Raw genomic sequence first — 17,041 nt, 5'->3', positions numbered from 1 at the left:
TTTTACATACTCATCAGATATTAGTTTTCTGTGGGGAACTCCCAAAATATTGCTCAGTCACATAACGTGATTGTTCATTATATTGATCTATAAAACAACCATTTTCTTTCTGTTTCTTTCAGTAACTAGCAAATTAAGAGAGAACTCACTGTCATAATATTTATTCCTCTGGCTAGGTAATTGCTTTTACTAAGCAGATATACTGATATAAGCAGTTCACTAATGTTTGGGAGGTGCTTCTTCAAATTGTGATCTGGAAGCTTTTCCTTTTTCCCCTGATGAATCGCACTAGACAGGTTGGGCTGTCTCCTTCAGTAAGGTTGCCCAAATCCTTCTGCACCTGTTTCCTAATGGAATTAGTGCTCTACGTGTAGTAGCACCTATGCTATGGGGCATTAAAATGTCATACATAACTGCCTCATCATTTGTTAACAATCAGACTGAAATGGCATTGTACCAACTTGAAATTTGTAGTACAGTAAGCTGATGAAGGAAGAGTAAAGTTTAACGTACTGTCAACAATAGTGTCATTGGAGATGAGTAGAAGAGATGGAGTAAAAGCTCAACTGGATAAGGATGAGGTACAAAATTAATCAGGAACCTTCCTGCAATTAAAAAAAAGTTTAGATGATTTTACTAACTGCTTTTTTCCTAATGTTGAGTATTTTTGGTGGATTATCAAAATCTTTGTCATATGCGCGTTTTGTGTCTTAACATTCTTCCTGATGGCTGTAACATTCACATCAATATTTTCTGTCCATAAGAAATTTTTTTGCCATTAGTAATGTCATTTAGCTGATGGTGATGGTCGTAATACAATTATAGTTGCACTTCCTCTGTTATGTGTCATAACTTAACATTCACTTTCGTTTTTTCTTATCAACTTGAATGTTCTTTTCTTACCACCCTGTGAGCCTACCTCCTGTGAAGGCAATGCCACCTAAAATATATTTTTTTCTATAAACATAATTTCAGTGAATATATTATTTCAGTAATGATAGATGATGATGTAGTTTTTCTGTTTGCTGTTTTTATTTTATTTTTCAAGTATAAAACTTATATTAAAGTAGCCATCTATTTGCAAAGTTCTTGATCTCTGTAATTTCACCTTACATACAGGGTGTTACAAAAAGGTACGGCCAAACTTTCAGGAAACATTCCTCACACACAAATAAAGAAAACATGTTATGTGGACATGTGTCCGGAAACGCTTAATTTCCATGTTAGAGCTCATTATAGTTTCGTCAGTATGTACTGTACTTCCTCGATTCACCGCCATGATTTCATATGGGATACTCTACCTGTGCTGCTAGAACATGTGCCTTTACAAGTACAACACGACATGTGGTTCATGCACGATGGAGCTGCTGCACATTTCAGTCGAAGTGTTCGTACGCTTCTCAACAACAGATTTGGTGACCGATGGATTGGTAGAGGCGGACCAATTCCATGGCCTCCACGCTCTCCTGAACTCAACCCTCTTGACTTTCATTTACGGGGGCATTTGTAAGCTCTTGTCTACGCAGCCCCAGTACCAAATGTAGAGACTCTTCTTGCTCATATTGTGGATGGCTGTGACACAATACGCCGTTCTCCAGGGCTGCATCAGCGCATCAGGGATTCCATGCGACAGAGGGTGGATGCATGTATCCTCGCTAACGGAGGACATTTTGAACATTTCCTGTAACAAAGTGTTGGAAGTCACGCTGGTACGTTCTGTTGCTGTGTGTTTCCATTCAATGATTAATGTGATTTGAAGAGAAGTAATAAAATGAGCTCTAACATGGAAAGTAAGCGTTCTCGGACACATGTCCACATAACATATATTCTTTCTTTGTGTGTGAGGAATGTTTCCTGAAAGTTGGGCCGTACCTTTTTGTAACACCCTGTATATTAATAGAACCCAGTACATTGTCCTCGATGGTGAGTGTTCATCGGAGGTGAGGGTATCATCTGGAGTGCCCCAGAGAAGTGTGCTAGGTCTGCTGTTGTTTTCTATCCACATAAATGATCTTTTGGATAGGGTGGATAGCGATGTGTTGCTGTTTGCTGATGTGTGGTGTACGGGAAGGTGTTGTCGTTGAGTGACTGTAGGAGGATACAAGATGACTTGGACAGGATTTGTGATTGGTGTTAAGAATGGCAGCTAACTCTAAATATAGATAAATGTAAATTAATGGAGATGAATAGGAAAAAGAATCCTGTAATGTTTGAATACTCCATTAGTTGTGTAGTGCTTGACAGTCACGTCGATTAAATATTTGGGCGTAACATTGCAGAGCGATATGAAGTGGGACAAGCATGTAATGGCAGTTGTGGGGAAGGCGGATAGTCGTCTTCGCTTCATTGGTAGAATTTTGGGAAGATGTGGTTCATCTGTAAAGGAGACTGCTTATAAAACACTAATACGACCTATTCTTGAGTATTGCTGGAGCGTTTGGGGTCCCTATCAGGTTGGATTGAGGGAGGACATAGAAGCAATCCAGAGGCGGGCTGCTAGATTTGTTACTGGTAGGTTTGATCATCATGTGAGTGTTACGGAAATGCTTCAGGAACTCGGGTGGGAGTCTCTAGAGGAAAGGAGGCATTCTTTTCATGAATCGCTACTGAGGAAATTTAGAGAACCAGCATTTGAGGCTGACTGCAGTACAATTTTACTGCTGCCAACTTACATTTCGCGGAAAGACCACAAAGATAAGATAAGAGAGATTAGGGCTCGTACAGAGGCGTATAGGCAGTCATTTTTCCCTCGTTCTGTTTGGAAGTGGAACAGGGAGAGTGGATGCTAGTTTGTGGTACGATGTACCCTCCGCCACACACCGTATGGTGGATTGCGGAGTATGTATGTAGATGTAGAAAGGTCTGTATAATTTTCTTGAGGTGCCGTTAGTTTGAGACCATGGAGGGAGACGAGTATGGTTTTGAACAGTGCTAGAAATCAAACTTCTTCTTTTCTTACATTTTTAATTATTTTGAGTGATAGATGTACAGTACTTCTACACTTAATTACACCAGTGTTTATTATTTTCCAGGTTCAAGCCTAACAGTCAATGGGCTTTATAGATGATGAGCTTAAAGAAGTGTCAAAACTGTGTGAGCATGTCATTCAAGGGAGTAGACTTATTTCCTGTGTGCAGTCAATGGTGCGAGTTGAAATAAGGTATGTTAGTAATACCCTGTTAATTATTTTAGCTTTTTCTCTCTGACCATTTGGCTATGAGGTGTCACACTACATATTCCAGTGCACTCTTACTCTTTGTTGTATTGTGTTGCATCGCTGTTGTTCAAGAAACATTGAGTGCCTTGTTCTTATTTTGGAGGCCCAGCCAACCCGCAATGGTTTTAACAATATATGTGAATAGACAAACATTTAGATTGTATATGAAGTTCTTGAAAGAACAGATACTGTTGATGACCGTGCAGCTTTTCCCTGGAATAAATGATGACTAACTGAAACCCTCAGCTGCCGACAGGTGTTGTTGATATACCTCGATGTGGACAGCTAAAAATGTGTGCCCCGACCGATCGGGGCACACATTTTCAGTCATATATATAGTTAAAAGGCTACCCAGTCATTGACCTTTGTCTGTGCGAATGCGCACAGGTTGCCCAAACTCTTACAGGAATCGCCTAAGCGTGCGCAGTAATGAGTGGATGGGCAAATGTCTATAAGTTACTTTACATATGTAGAATTGTGGACAGTTGGGAATGTGAGTCTCACGGGAAGCGTGCATGGGATAAGTCCCTGCAGTCGCGCTATTCATCTGTGTCCTCGGTGGCTCAGATGGATAGAGCGTCTGCCATGTAAGCAGGAGATCCCGGGTTCGAGTCTCGGTTGGGGCACACACTTTCATCTGTCCCCGTTGACATATGTCAACACCTGTAAGCAGCTAAGGGTGTTCATTTCATTGTAATAACAATAAAAATAACAGTCACTTGAAAATGGGCACACTGCCAAAGCTGTGCAGTAGTGGTGATAACAAAATGAAAGGCTAATTTAATCCAGTTGATAACAACCAGTGGTTGAGATTGTAATCATTAAAAAATATATTGTCTGTTGGCCTTATTTTAACTAAAATATAAGAAGACCTTATTATAACTAAAATATAAGAATTCTGTAACATAGCACTCCACATGAGTAAGAATTAGCAAATGTAATGAATTGTGACAAGTCAGGGGCTTTGACATTATGAGGAGCAGATTAAAAAATCTGGACTATGAATACAAAACTCAAAGCAGAAACCACCAAAATTAGCAGATAATAGTTTACATAGCCTTTTTCAATACAATTAGGTTCATGAATAGCATCAACTTTTCCTATCTATGTTTGTAGTGATGATGAAAAATGGTGCATTTATGTCAGTATGAAAGGAATTGCTCAACTCTAAGAAAAGAAAAACTATCCATACAAATGTTTCTGCCTCTCCACGAGAGATAACATAATGTGTTCATTGAGATGGCAGCGGCATTGTTGGCATTGTGTATGACAAAATGCTTCTTGGAAATGCATTGGAGCTACTGAAATTCTAAGTCAGTATCTCGGATTTTTAACTACTGCACTGGGGGGGGGGGGGGGGGGGGACGACGACGACGACTATTAAGACATCGAATCAGGTGGTGCTGAAATATGATAATGTATAACTACATGCTGTTATCAAGATGGAAACAGTTATCCACTAGCTTGACTGGGAGGGAGTTCCACATGGTCCATATTTTGATGATCTTGTTCATTCAGAATTCATGTCCTCTGTCCATTTACCTTTTGACAACATATTTGTTAAAAGACTTACTTTCCAAACTAGATCTGACAGCTTCTTCAGTTGTGGTGGTGGAGGTGGTGGTGGTAGTGGTCTTCAGTCCAAAGACTGGTTTAATGTGGCTCTCCATGCTAGTCTATCCTGTGCAAGTCTCATCATCTCTGTATAACTGCTACAATCTACATCCTTTGAATCTAGTTACTGAATTCATTTTGTAATCTTCGTCTACAATTCTGCCCCCCCTCCCCCTGCTCCCCCCTTTCCTTCTATTACCAAATTGACAATGCCTTGATGTCTCACCATGTGTCCTATCAACCAGTTCCTTCTTGTCAAGTTGTCCCATAAATTTCTCTTTTCACCAATTTGATCCTGCAATAAATTTCTCTTTTCCCTAATACATGTGTATGATCACTTCCACTGGCAGTAATGCAAAGAATGGTGGAATGAGCAGTGGGTTCCTGACGCCTGTTATCGCAGAGTTCAAGTAGTGAACAGCTAACCAAAAACAAATCTGGAGTGTAGCAAATACGAATAGTCTAGGGAGCAATCCGAATCAAAAACATAATACAGGTAAGATGAAAACTCTACTTCTCAATAGCATGTACTTATGCAGCTATGAACTAGTCAGAGTAACTGACCAGTCTCGGGCCGCAGTATTTACAGGCAGTCCACTGCAGTGGACAGCTCCACAGCCCCACATGACAGGCCTGTGGCGGTGCATCGCACGGGAGCAAGCTGTGGCTGGAGCATGTAGCTTGAATATCTCTGACCTGTTCTCTGTATTGATACTTGGTCTTGACGGGGAATCCAAATCACTGTCAGATACTAAACCACTGCCCCTGCTAATTGGCAGTAGGGCCAAAAACAGCCTGGCCTGTGCTGACTTAATCGAGGAAGGGTAGAGAGAGATACCAAACCCCCCTGTCAAAGGCTCCTGCGGCAGGTCTTCAGCTCAACTGGCTGGATCAGATGCCAGTGCAGGCAGTGGAATTGACAACCAGTCAATGGGTTCTGGGGTGGAGATCTTAGATCTTGGCCAGATTGTAGCTGAGGGAGAGAGTGTGGGGGGGGGGGGGGGACGTGGACGGTACTTCTCATTACACCGGAGGTGATTTTGATGCTTCACGAAATGCTCGTGACCAACTGCAACCTCAAACATTTGCTGCCCCTTGTTGCCAACGATGATGCCTTTGGTCCACGAAGTGTTCTGGCCAAAGATATGAGCCCAGACATAGCAGCCCACGTGGTAATAGGGTTTTGTACGTGGATGGTGGACCCACTGAGTTGGGCGTAGTGGATTGAAGAGGGTGTAGGATCAGTGCCCATTTAAAATTTTGATTGGGTTATGTCCATTGGTGGGGGGTGGACTGGTAGATGGCTAGGAAGCTGGTGAGTGCATCCCTGGAGTTAGCTGTCATTATTATTTTGCATATCTGCATTTTGAAGGTCCTGACCATCCATGCGGCTTCCGAATCCTGAAACGCAGATGCTGTGAACTGAAGGGTTGTTGTAAAGGTGCTCCTCTATTGCAAATATGATGGATAGTCCATGGATGATAGCTGCTGTGGTGGTGGTAGCCATGTGTCAACAAGTAGCAATCACATTGCTCCTCAGAACCATCTGGCGAAATTGACATGCACTTTTTGCCAGGGGTCGTCAGTGCATGGCCAAGAATTGAAACACTGTGGCTGGGCTGATGAAAATAGGCAGAGTCCTGGCAGTTCCGAATGGACTGTGCTAGGGTGGCATCAACACCAGGCCAGAACACACAACACCGCGCTGTTGCCTTTATTCTATGCATTCCCCAGTGGGCAGTGTGGAGGAGCTTTAGTACATGGCAATGGAGCATGGGAGGAATGACCACCCAGTATTCAGAATTGTTTTTAGCCAACAAATGACACAGTCAGTTATTTTAAGCCTGGTCATAATGAAAAATACAGGTGCGCCATGTCAACTTGGTTCCCCTAGGCAGGTGCTCTGGACAACTGCACTACAGCAGACAACGTCCTGCTGAGTAGCAGCTCATGGCCTGTTTCTGTCTCAGAGTTGAGCACCATAATTTGGAATTCATCGAGTGTGTGTCACTGATTTGCGTCTAAGTCAAAACGCAGCCCATTGTGCGAGTCACTCTGCATCAGTGTCCTATTGCAATCAGGAAAGTGAGTTTGCATTTGAGTGCCAAGTGGTGGGCCAGCAACTAACCTAATAGGTGTAATGCCCACCATTGCAGCGGTTGTACCATCTTATTGGGGAGTTTCAAAGGGGAGGCGAATAGCGAAGTAAGGGACCTAAGGTTGGTGATCAGGTGAAACTTAGTACCTTAGAGATATATGTGAAACTTCTTGACTCCGAAAGATTGCCAATGAATCTTTCTTAGTTTGTGAATAATTCCTGTGTGCCGCATTTTAATGATTTAGGTACAAATGTAGTGGGCTGTCCATTATAATTATCCGGGCTGTTGTGCCGTGGTCGATTGATGAATTTTGTCTCAATTCCCAATGTTTCGTCTCCGACTGCGGGAGACATCTTCAAGGGGGTCCGTAGGTCGATGGGAGGTCCAACACACTCACTGGCTCGCTACTGACGGGGAATTGAGACAAAATTCATCAACCGACCACGGCATAACAGCCCGGATAATTATAATGGACATGATATTTCCGGCCGTGAAAGTCTACATTTTAGTATAATGTAGTGGGCTGTTCTGTGCCATCGGGTTGGCACCAATGCCATAACCTGATGCATCAGTGGCAAATGTTAAGGGTATACGGAACACCCTATGGTTACAATGTTAAATTGAGCTAAAAGTTAGGAACATTTTCTCATTTGTTATTTGGGCGATACTCTTGATTTTTTCACAGAACGCAGAGATATGTTCTGCTTTTATGCTGAATTATTAATTTTGAAAAAAATAATGTATAGTTTTTCAGATATTTTATTTTTTGTAAATGTTAAAAAAAGTTATACATTTTAACAAGTATTTTAAAATTTACATCCATTAATACAAACTAATTCCACATATCTTTTAATTCAGATATATTAGAAGGTCTTAAGGAACAACTACAGAAAATTTCATCTTTCTACTATAAATAGGCCCTGAGAAAATGTACCTTATACACAAAAAACTAAAGTTACGGGAAATTAGCTTCAAAGTTTTTACTTCAGTACAAGCCTGCTCCATAGCTTGTATCATCAGAATCGTCCAACAGCTTCCTCTTGATGGCTCTGCTATGCTTCTAGCCATCTTTGAATATACTTTTATTGCATTATCTGAAGACCTGAGCCGTTCCTTGTCCAAACAAAGCATAGCTGCAGCAGTTCGTAGTCCTACACAGAGCCCCAACTTCTGCAGAACTTTGCACTTTGTTATATTGCCCTGATTGAATGATGAAACAGCATCATAAATGCCAAAGTGAAGTGTGTTTATACCCACAAACACAGGTAGTCTATTCCATATCACATGGTTCACACACTCATTTGGATTTTGAGTCCGGCCATGAAGACATTTCTTTAGTAGACTAATATCTGCGAGGTCTCGGAATATTGGTTTTATTTAATCCATTATGGCAGGTGGCAGGTGATGAGGGTGATTGTATTGTTTCTTAGTTACCTTTCTCTGTTGTACTTGCACCAACTATCGTCTCCTTTTGGACATAGCCCATGTTGGGGATTCTCATTGTTTGAAGCTGTATGAAAAAACAGAGCCCAGACTGCTCTTCTCATTAATTCTGCATCTGCTGTATTCTGTCTTATTGCTAGACCATAGCACTTCCGAATATGATCTATTGCAGCATCTGTCAGTCTATTTTTCTCATCTAAAGTTTTTCCATCGCTCAATTTCTTGTCTTTCATGCTAGCCTTGAGCCGTCGAAGTCTTGATCCCATCCTTTTCTGAACATGGCCAACACACTCCAGTTTGGAAATTTTCACATCGTTACCATAGGGTCTCAGTTCCTCAATTTCTTTGAAAGCCTTTGAGTCACCATCTCCAAGATAATTTATGTATCTAACGTTGTACCATTTTACTGAGCGTTGATAAATATTTCTTACACCAGCAACTTCCATACCACCACTTGACCCATAGTAATTTGCCATACACTCCTCTTCATGTTTAGTTTTCATTTTCTCCTTGCATCTGTAATGCTTGGAAAGTATTGCCACATCAACTACCTTACCAGTATCCACACTTTTAGCTGTTACTACACCATTCAGAGATGTGTGGCCTCTCTTCTGCCAGCTTCCATCAAAAGCTATGGACAAGTCTCTGCTATTATTATTTTCAACAACTGCTTCCTCAACAGCATCTTTCATGTTTTCCTGTGCCACATCATCTACAGCAGAGCATATTGCAATCATGTGTTCGTTAAATTTTGAAGGTGGAGGAGGGAGGTTCATCGCACCACACAACATGGCACCTGCAGCCCTGCCCTTTCCTATACACCATAATACATAAACCAGTCTAATGTTTATATCGTATAGTTTACCTGTATCTGCAGTAACATGTGAGGGAATTGAAGAAAGTAACACTGTGTTTGCAATAACTGCACATCAACTCTAATTCACAAGCAAGTCCTACATGTAAGTTTGTTTTCAATGAAACACCACATTTTCCACATTGTTTGCAGCACACATTGTTCTCCAAAACGTCTGATAATAAAGAGACCTTAATTACCTCATATTTTGTAGTCCCAGCATTTAGTTTCTTGTATTCTTCTTCAATTCCAGCTAGTTTTCTTCTTGAAGCACTTTCCGCTGTAGTGGCAGCAGCATCACTCAATGTATCACTACCAGTGTTGAGGTTAGTCGCGACTGGGACATCAGATACTGATGAAGATGAATCAGACGAATTTTTAGTACACTTTACTTTCTTGCGCCAATGTACACGCTTTCTAAATACCTCCAGACTAGGTCTTGGCATGTTGAAGGAAAGAAAACTTAATGACTTCTCCACATACGACTTTCACAACAATGACATGGATGTGTTTACAAAGGAAACAATGCAAATGGTGCAGAATCTATTGTCAACTGTCTAGCAGTGTAGCCAACAGAAAAGCTAACTCTCTTGTGCTCAATTATATCTCTGGCAAGGCTGTCTATATCAGGTATATTTCGCGTCTCATATACAAGGTGCGGAACATCGTGTGTCGAAATTATTTTAAAAAATTATTTAAAATAGTTCTATTCACGTCATCCAAATATTTTATACATGGTATTAAACGGGAGAGTCTAAATTTTTCGAAAATGCATTTACCCAAAAATCAATTTTTTTCATCGAAAAACTCATTCCGTATACCCTTAAATGTTTGCCAGGTGGAATGTTACTAAACAAGAGGATTACCTAAGGAACTTATTAAGTTGCACCAAAGCTTTCTGGCACACCTCTTAACACAGGAATTTAACACCATTTTTCTGCAAATGATTAAGCAGATGGGAAATCTGGATCATATTTTTCCCAAAAAAATCTAAAGATAATATGAAAATGTAGGAACAAGCAATGAGAATCACTCCCTGCCCTTCTACCTTCTATATGCTGCCTAAAGTCCATAAACCCAATCACGCAGGATGCCCCATTGTGGCCAGTTTCTGTGCCCTCCCACCCACCACCCCCGAGAGAATCTCTGTTCTCATAGACCAACACCTTTAGCCTATTACCCACAACCTACCCTCTCTTATAAAAATACCAACCATTTTCCACCACTGACTCTCCACAGTTCCTGTTCCTTTACATCACATGGTGCCTTGCTTGTCACTATTGGTGCCACCTCCCTTGACACTAACATCCCCAATGCCCACAGCATCCCCACTATTGAACACATTTCCAAATGCCTGATGGGTTCCAACTCTACAACCTCCTTCCTGGTCACCATCATCAGCTATATCCTCACCCACAATTACTTCTCCTGTGAAGGCATTAACTACAAATAAACCTGTGGTACAGCCATGAGCACTCACAAGGCACTGTCCTATCCCAACCTATTCACAGTCTATCTAAAGGAATCCTTTCTAAACACCCAGCATCCCAAACCCCTCGCCTCATTCAGACTCAGTGATGACATCTTCTTGGTCTGGATCGAGGATGAGGACACCCTATCCACATTCCTCCACCCCCCCTCCCCCCTTTCGCTTCACCTGGTCTTACTCAGCCTAACAAGCCACCTTCCCCAATGTTGACCTCCTCCTCAAAGATTGCTATGTCAGTACCTCCATCCACATCAAACTACCAACCATCAGTAATACCTCCATTTCAACAACTGCCACCCATTCTGTACAAAGAAGTCTCTTCCATAAATCCCAGCCACACGTGTTCAATGCTTCTGCAGGGATGAGCAGCCCCTCTTGGGGCGGGAAAAAAAAAAAAAAAAAACCGATGCTCCGGCTGGAGAAGGAGCAGGAGAGGGGCTAGAGGGTAAGGACAAAGAGTAACGAAGATTGAGGCCTGGAGTGTCACGGAAACATAGGATATATTGCAGGGAGAGTTCGCACCTGTGCAATTCGGAAAAGCTGGTGTTGGTGGGAAGGATCCACAAGGCACAGGTTGTGAAGCAGCCATTGAAATGAAGAATGTTGTGTTGTTCAGCATGCTCAGCAATGGGGTGGTTCATCTGTTTCTTGGCCAGCTTGTTGGTGATCATTCATGTGGACAGACAGCTTGTTCATTGTCATGCTCACGTAGAATGCAGCACAGTATTTGTAGCTTAGCTTGTAGGTCACATGACTGGTTCACATATATTCCTGCTTTTGATGGGGTTGGTGATGCATGTGACTGGATTGTTGTAAGTGGTGGTGGGAGGATGTATGGGACAGGTCTTGCAGCTAAGTCTATTGCAGGGACAGGAGCCTTGAGGCAAGGGGTTGGGAGCATGAGTTGTGTAGGTATAGACAAGGATATCATGTGGGTTCGGTGGGCGGTGGAAAACTACAGGGGGGTGGGGGGTGGGAAGGATAGCGGGTAGGACAGTCCTCATTTCAGGGCATGAAGAGATGTAGTCAAAACCCTGGTGGAGAATGTGATTTAGTTGCTCCAGTCCTGAGTGGTACTACATCACGAGGGGAATGCTCCTCTGTGACTGGAGGGTGGGACTTCGGGAGTTGGTGGGTGACTTAAGAGACAAGGCACAAGAGATCCTTTTTTTATTTTTTATTATTTTTTGTATATATAATATTGAGAGGATAATTATGGACTGTGAAAGTCTCACTGAGACCCTCAGTTTATTTCAAGAGGGATACCATGTCCTAAGAAGTGATATCCATGTACTGCTAGGCCGTGTGGAGGAGACTTCTTAGTATGGAAAGGGTGCCAGCTGTCGATGTGGAGGTATTGCTGGTAGTTAATAGGTTTGACATGGACGGAAGTACTAATATAGCCATCTTTGAGGTGGAGGTTAACATTAAGGAATGTGGCTTGTTGGGTTGAATAGGACCAAGTGAAGCGAATGGGAGAGAAGGTGTTGAGGTTCAGGAGGAATGTAGATAAGGTGTCCTCACCCTCGGTTCAGATCAAGAAGATATCATAAATGAATCTGAACCAGGCAAGGGGTTTGGGATTCTGGGTGTTTAGGAAGGACATGAATAGGTTGGCATAGGATGGTGCTACGTGGGTGCCCATAACCATCATTGGATTTGTGTGTGTAGGTAATGCCTTAAAAAGAGAAGTAATTGTGGATGAGGATATAGTTGGTCATTATATTATGACCAGGAAGGAGGTTGTAGATTTGGAATCCACTGGGCATTGGGAAAGGCAGTATTCAATAGCAGTAAGGCTGTGGGAATTAGGGATTTTAGTGTGAGGTGAGGTGAAATCAATAGTGACGAGCATGGCACCATGTGGTAAAGGAATAGAAACTGTGGAGAATCGGTAGAGGAAATGGTTGGTATCTTTCATATAGAAGGTTAGGTTGTGGTTAGTAGGGTGAAGGTGTTGGTCTACAAGAGCGGATATTCTCTCAGTGGGGGCACAGAAACTGGTGATAATGGGGCGTCCTGGGTGGTTGGGTTGGGTTTATGGATGTTAAGAAGCATGTAGCGGACAGGAGTGCAGGGAATGGTTAGGGTGAGGAGAGAGATAAGACTCCAGGTAGAGGTTGTGGCATGGGCCTAAGGATTTGAGGAGAGACTAGAGATCTGTTGGATTTCTGGAATGGTGTCACTGTAGGTGGATGAATCTGACAACTGGCAGAGTGCTTCCACCATGTAAATCTTGTTGTTCAATACAACTGTGTTGGAACCTTTGTCAGCAGGCTGGATTATGAGATTGAGATCAGTTTTTATGAAGTGGATTGCACTTCTTTCTGTGGATGTAAGGTTAGTTTGCAAGTTGAGGGATTTGGGGAATGATGGTGAGGCTAGGTCCTAGTTTAAGACATCCTGGAAAGTTAACAGGGGGTGATTTAGAGGCAGTGGGGGTGGATGATTGTTGTGTGGAGGAGTGAACTGAGTGAGGCAGGGTTCAACATTGCTCTTTGGTTAAGTCTGATTGTTAGGGTTGATGAAGTAAGTTTTTCCATTGTAGGGATTGGGATAAGGAGAGAAGGTCTTTAACAAGTCCTGCATGATCACATTTGTGAGTGGGGCAAAAAGGGAGGCCTTTGGAAAAGACTGATATTTCTGTGCAGCTAAGAGTTTTGGAGGAAAGGTTCATGATTGTGTTACAGGTTTGTTTAAGTTCTGGATTCTATATGGTGTTGGGAGGGAGTTTCAGAGGGTGAGATAAGTGTAGTAGGCTTGTGAGACAGGGTTTGTCCGCTATGAGATGAGAGGATGTTGGGGAGAACCCCTTACCATTCCCTGCAGTCCTGCCTGCTACATGCTTCCTAAAGTCCATAAACCCTACCAATCTGGATGCCCCATTGTGTCCAGTTACTGAGCACCCACTCTCCTCTCTTGTAGACCAACACTTTCAACCTATTAGCCACTAACTGCCCTCCTAGCCGGCCGCAGTGGTCTCGCGGTTAAGGCGCTCAGTCCGGAACCGCGCGACTGCTACGGTCGCAGGTTCGAATCCTGCCTCGGGCATGGATGTGTGTGATGTCCTTAGGTTAGTTAGGTTTAAGTAGTTCTAAGTTCTAGGGGACTGATGACCACAGAAGTTAAGTCCCATAGTGCTCAGAGCCATTTGAACCATTTTGAACCTGCCCTCCTATAGAAAAGACACCAACCATTTCCTTCACCGACTCTCCACAGTTCCTGTTCCTTTACCATATGGTGCCCTGCTTGTCACTATTGATGCCTCCCTTTACACTTACATCCCTAATACCCGTGGCCTTACTGCTACTGAACACTACCTTTCCCACTGCCCAATTGATTCCAAATCTACAACCTCCTTCTTGGTCGCCATGACCAACTATATCGTCACCCACACTTACTTCTCTTTTGAAGGCTTTACCTACAAACAAATCTGGGGTACAGCTGTGGGCACCCACGTGGCACCATCCTATGCCAATCTATTCATGGTCCATCTAAAGGAATCCTTCCTAAACACCCAGAATCACAGACACCTTAACATGTTCTAATTCACTGATGACATCTTCATCATCTGGATCAAGGGTGAGGACATCTTATCCATATTCCTCCTGAACCTCAGCTCCTCAACTCCACCTTCCCCATTTGCTTCACCTGTTCGTACTCAGTCCAACAAAATACAATGTTAAACTCCACCTCAAAGATGGCTACATCAAAACTTATATCCATATCAGAACTACCAACCACCAGCATACCTCTACTTTGACAGCTGCCACCAATTCCATACCAAGAAGTCCCTTCCATACAGCCTAGCCACACATGGATGTCATATCCATAGTGATGAACAGTCCCTCTTGAAATACACTGAGGGCCTCTCTGAGGCCTTCACAGACTTTAGTTACCCACCCAGCCTTATACAAAAACAGATCTCTCATGCCTTATCTCTCCAGTCACCCCCCCCCCCCCCCCCCCCCCCACCTCTCAAAGTTCCACTGTCCATCCACAGAGGAGCATTCCCCTTGTGAAATAGTACCTCCCAGAACTGGAGCAACAGAATCACATTCTCCTCCAGGGTTTTGACTACCTCTCATCATGCCCTGAAATGAGGAATGTCCTATCCACTATCCTTCCCACCCATTTCCTCTGCCCATCGATCCTACACAATATCCTTGTCCATCCTTATACAACTCTTGCCCCCAGCCCCTTGCTTCATGGCTCGTATCCCTTAATAGATGTAAGTGCAAGACCTAGCCTGCACATCCTCTCATTACATACCAGATTACCTTTAACATTTAACAACTTTTCATTTCAACAGACTTCTGATTGTACTAAATCTTAATGTAGAGGTACAGTTATGTTTATATTGGCTAATAGAAAATAAGGCCTCACTTAATTTTAATGCAAATGGAGTAAGATTGAAAAAAGATAAGTGTACTAATCAAGTGTCTTTCAAAAGTAAGTCTGTAGAGTTTATGCAAGAACTGGAAGAAGTGAAGTATGTTAACATGGTAGCTACAGCCAATACCAATGCAATGGATAGACCACTCATAACAGAGGAAGCACTATCATAGGAGTCTTCACATAGAAGTACAAGAAGAAATACAGAAAATGGCTTACAGTGATATTACAGAATGTAGTCTAGCACATGTAGTAATTTATTTATTTATTTATTTATTTTATCCATCTTTCAGCACCTACATGCAATCGATGTCGTCAGAAGAGTTACAGCTATTTGTACATTATGTTTTACATACCAAAATATTACATAGTAAAAATATGGCAATGTTGTAAACTATTAGCTTACAACAGCCTCTACACCTAGATCCATACATAACAGTAAGCCATAATTTATCAGCATTAACATGCAATCAATGTTGTCAGAAGTATTATAGCTATTTGTACATTATGTTTCATATAGCAAAAATATTACATGGAAAAAAAAAGATAGTGTTGTACCCTATTAGCTTATAGCTAGCTGTCTCTACATCCATAACTATACATAATAGTAAGCCTTAGTTTATCAATAAATTAGATCATCTTTACAACTATTCTGAAATTCTTCTACACTGTAGAAAGTATTTTTCTTCATCCACACTTTGGTTTTAGTTTTGAAAATATCCATTGAAACCAATTGAGCCTGTACGGGTAAAGTGTTGAATAATTTTATGCCTATGTATTCATAGCTAGATTGGGTTTTCTTAAGCCTGGTTGTGGGTATATCAATCATATTTGTTTGTCGAGTATTGTGTTGATGAACCGATTTCCTTATAGTGTAGTTGTTTAAGTTTTCTTTTATGTTTAATAGGCAACAATATACGTAAAGAGATGGGACTGTGAGAATTTTTAAGTCTCTAAAATAAGGTCTACATGAGGTCTTGTTGTCTGTGATTCCGTACAAACGTCTAATTGCTTTCTTCTGCCAAGTGAAAATTTTTTTGGCTCCTGGAGAGTTACCCCATAAAAGAATGCCATATTGTAGATGGCAATGAAAGAAGGCATAGTATGACTGAAGCAATAAATCTTGTGTAACACATGTGTGTAGTTTGGCTAGTAGGTAGATAACTCGTGATAGCTTTCGACATACATAATCTGTATGTGTGTCCCAAATTAATTTTGAGTCAATGTGTATTCCTAGTAGTTTAACAGATGATAACTCCATGTTACTGTTTGATAAACTGAAGATTATCTTGACAGTCTTTTCATGGTTCATAGATAAGTCATTAGCTTTAAACCACATATTAGATATTTTGAGACACTCTTCACTTTCCTCCTTCAATATGTTTATATCCTTTCCAGAATTAGCTAATGTTGTGTCATCAGCATAGAGGATAGATTTACAGGGTAAGTTGTTCGGAAAGTCATTTACAAACAATATAAATAGTAGAGGGCCAAGCACTGAGCCCTGAGGAACACCTCGTTTTATACTTAAAGTCTGTGACTGTTGGTCATTATGCTTTACTATTTGTTTTCTATTGCTGAGGTATGATTCAATTAGTGAGAGTTCCAGGTGTTTGATTCCATAGCAACACAGTTTATCTAATAATAATTTGTGGTTAACTGAGTCGAAAGCCTTACTCAAGTCAATTAGAATGGCTTCAGCAGATAATTCTGACTCAAATGCACTTAGTACAAAAGAGATAAGGTTTTCAACTGCTTTGACTGTTGATAAGTTTGACCTGAATCCATACTGAGAATCATTTAATATATTATTGTCTGATAGGTGTATGCATATTTGCTGCATTATGCAATGTTCTATTATTTTTGAAAGAATAGGCACAAGTGAGATTGGTCTATAATTATTGATACAGGACTTGTCACCCTTTTTGTAT

The 17,041-nt window shown here is 41.6% G+C and overlaps 1 protein-coding gene across 3 annotated transcripts in view; it reads left to right on the top strand.

Annotated features, from left to right (window-relative positions):
* LOC124605417 overlaps positions 1-17,041 on the top strand; it is a 103,213-nt gene that overhangs the window by 23,868 nt on the left and 62,304 nt on the right. For all 3 annotated transcript variants that reach the window (XM_047137072.1, XM_047137071.1, XM_047137069.1), the window contains exon 2: positions 3,033-3,160. In XM_047137072.1, the coding sequence (XP_046993028.1) occupies positions 3,051-3,160 (110 nt within the window). In that variant the 5' untranslated portion in view covers positions 3,033-3,050. The remainder of the gene's footprint in view (positions 1-3,032; positions 3,161-17,041) is intronic.

The sequence above is a fragment of the Schistocerca americana genome, chromosome 3 (genome assembly GCF_021461395.2).
Source record: "Schistocerca americana isolate TAMUIC-IGC-003095 chromosome 3, iqSchAmer2.1, whole genome shotgun sequence".
Taxonomy (NCBI): Eukaryota; Metazoa; Arthropoda; class Insecta; order Orthoptera; family Acrididae; genus Schistocerca; species Schistocerca americana.
The sequence above is the reverse complement of the archived record's forward strand: the minus strand, read 5'-3'. Positions and strand labels throughout refer to the sequence as shown.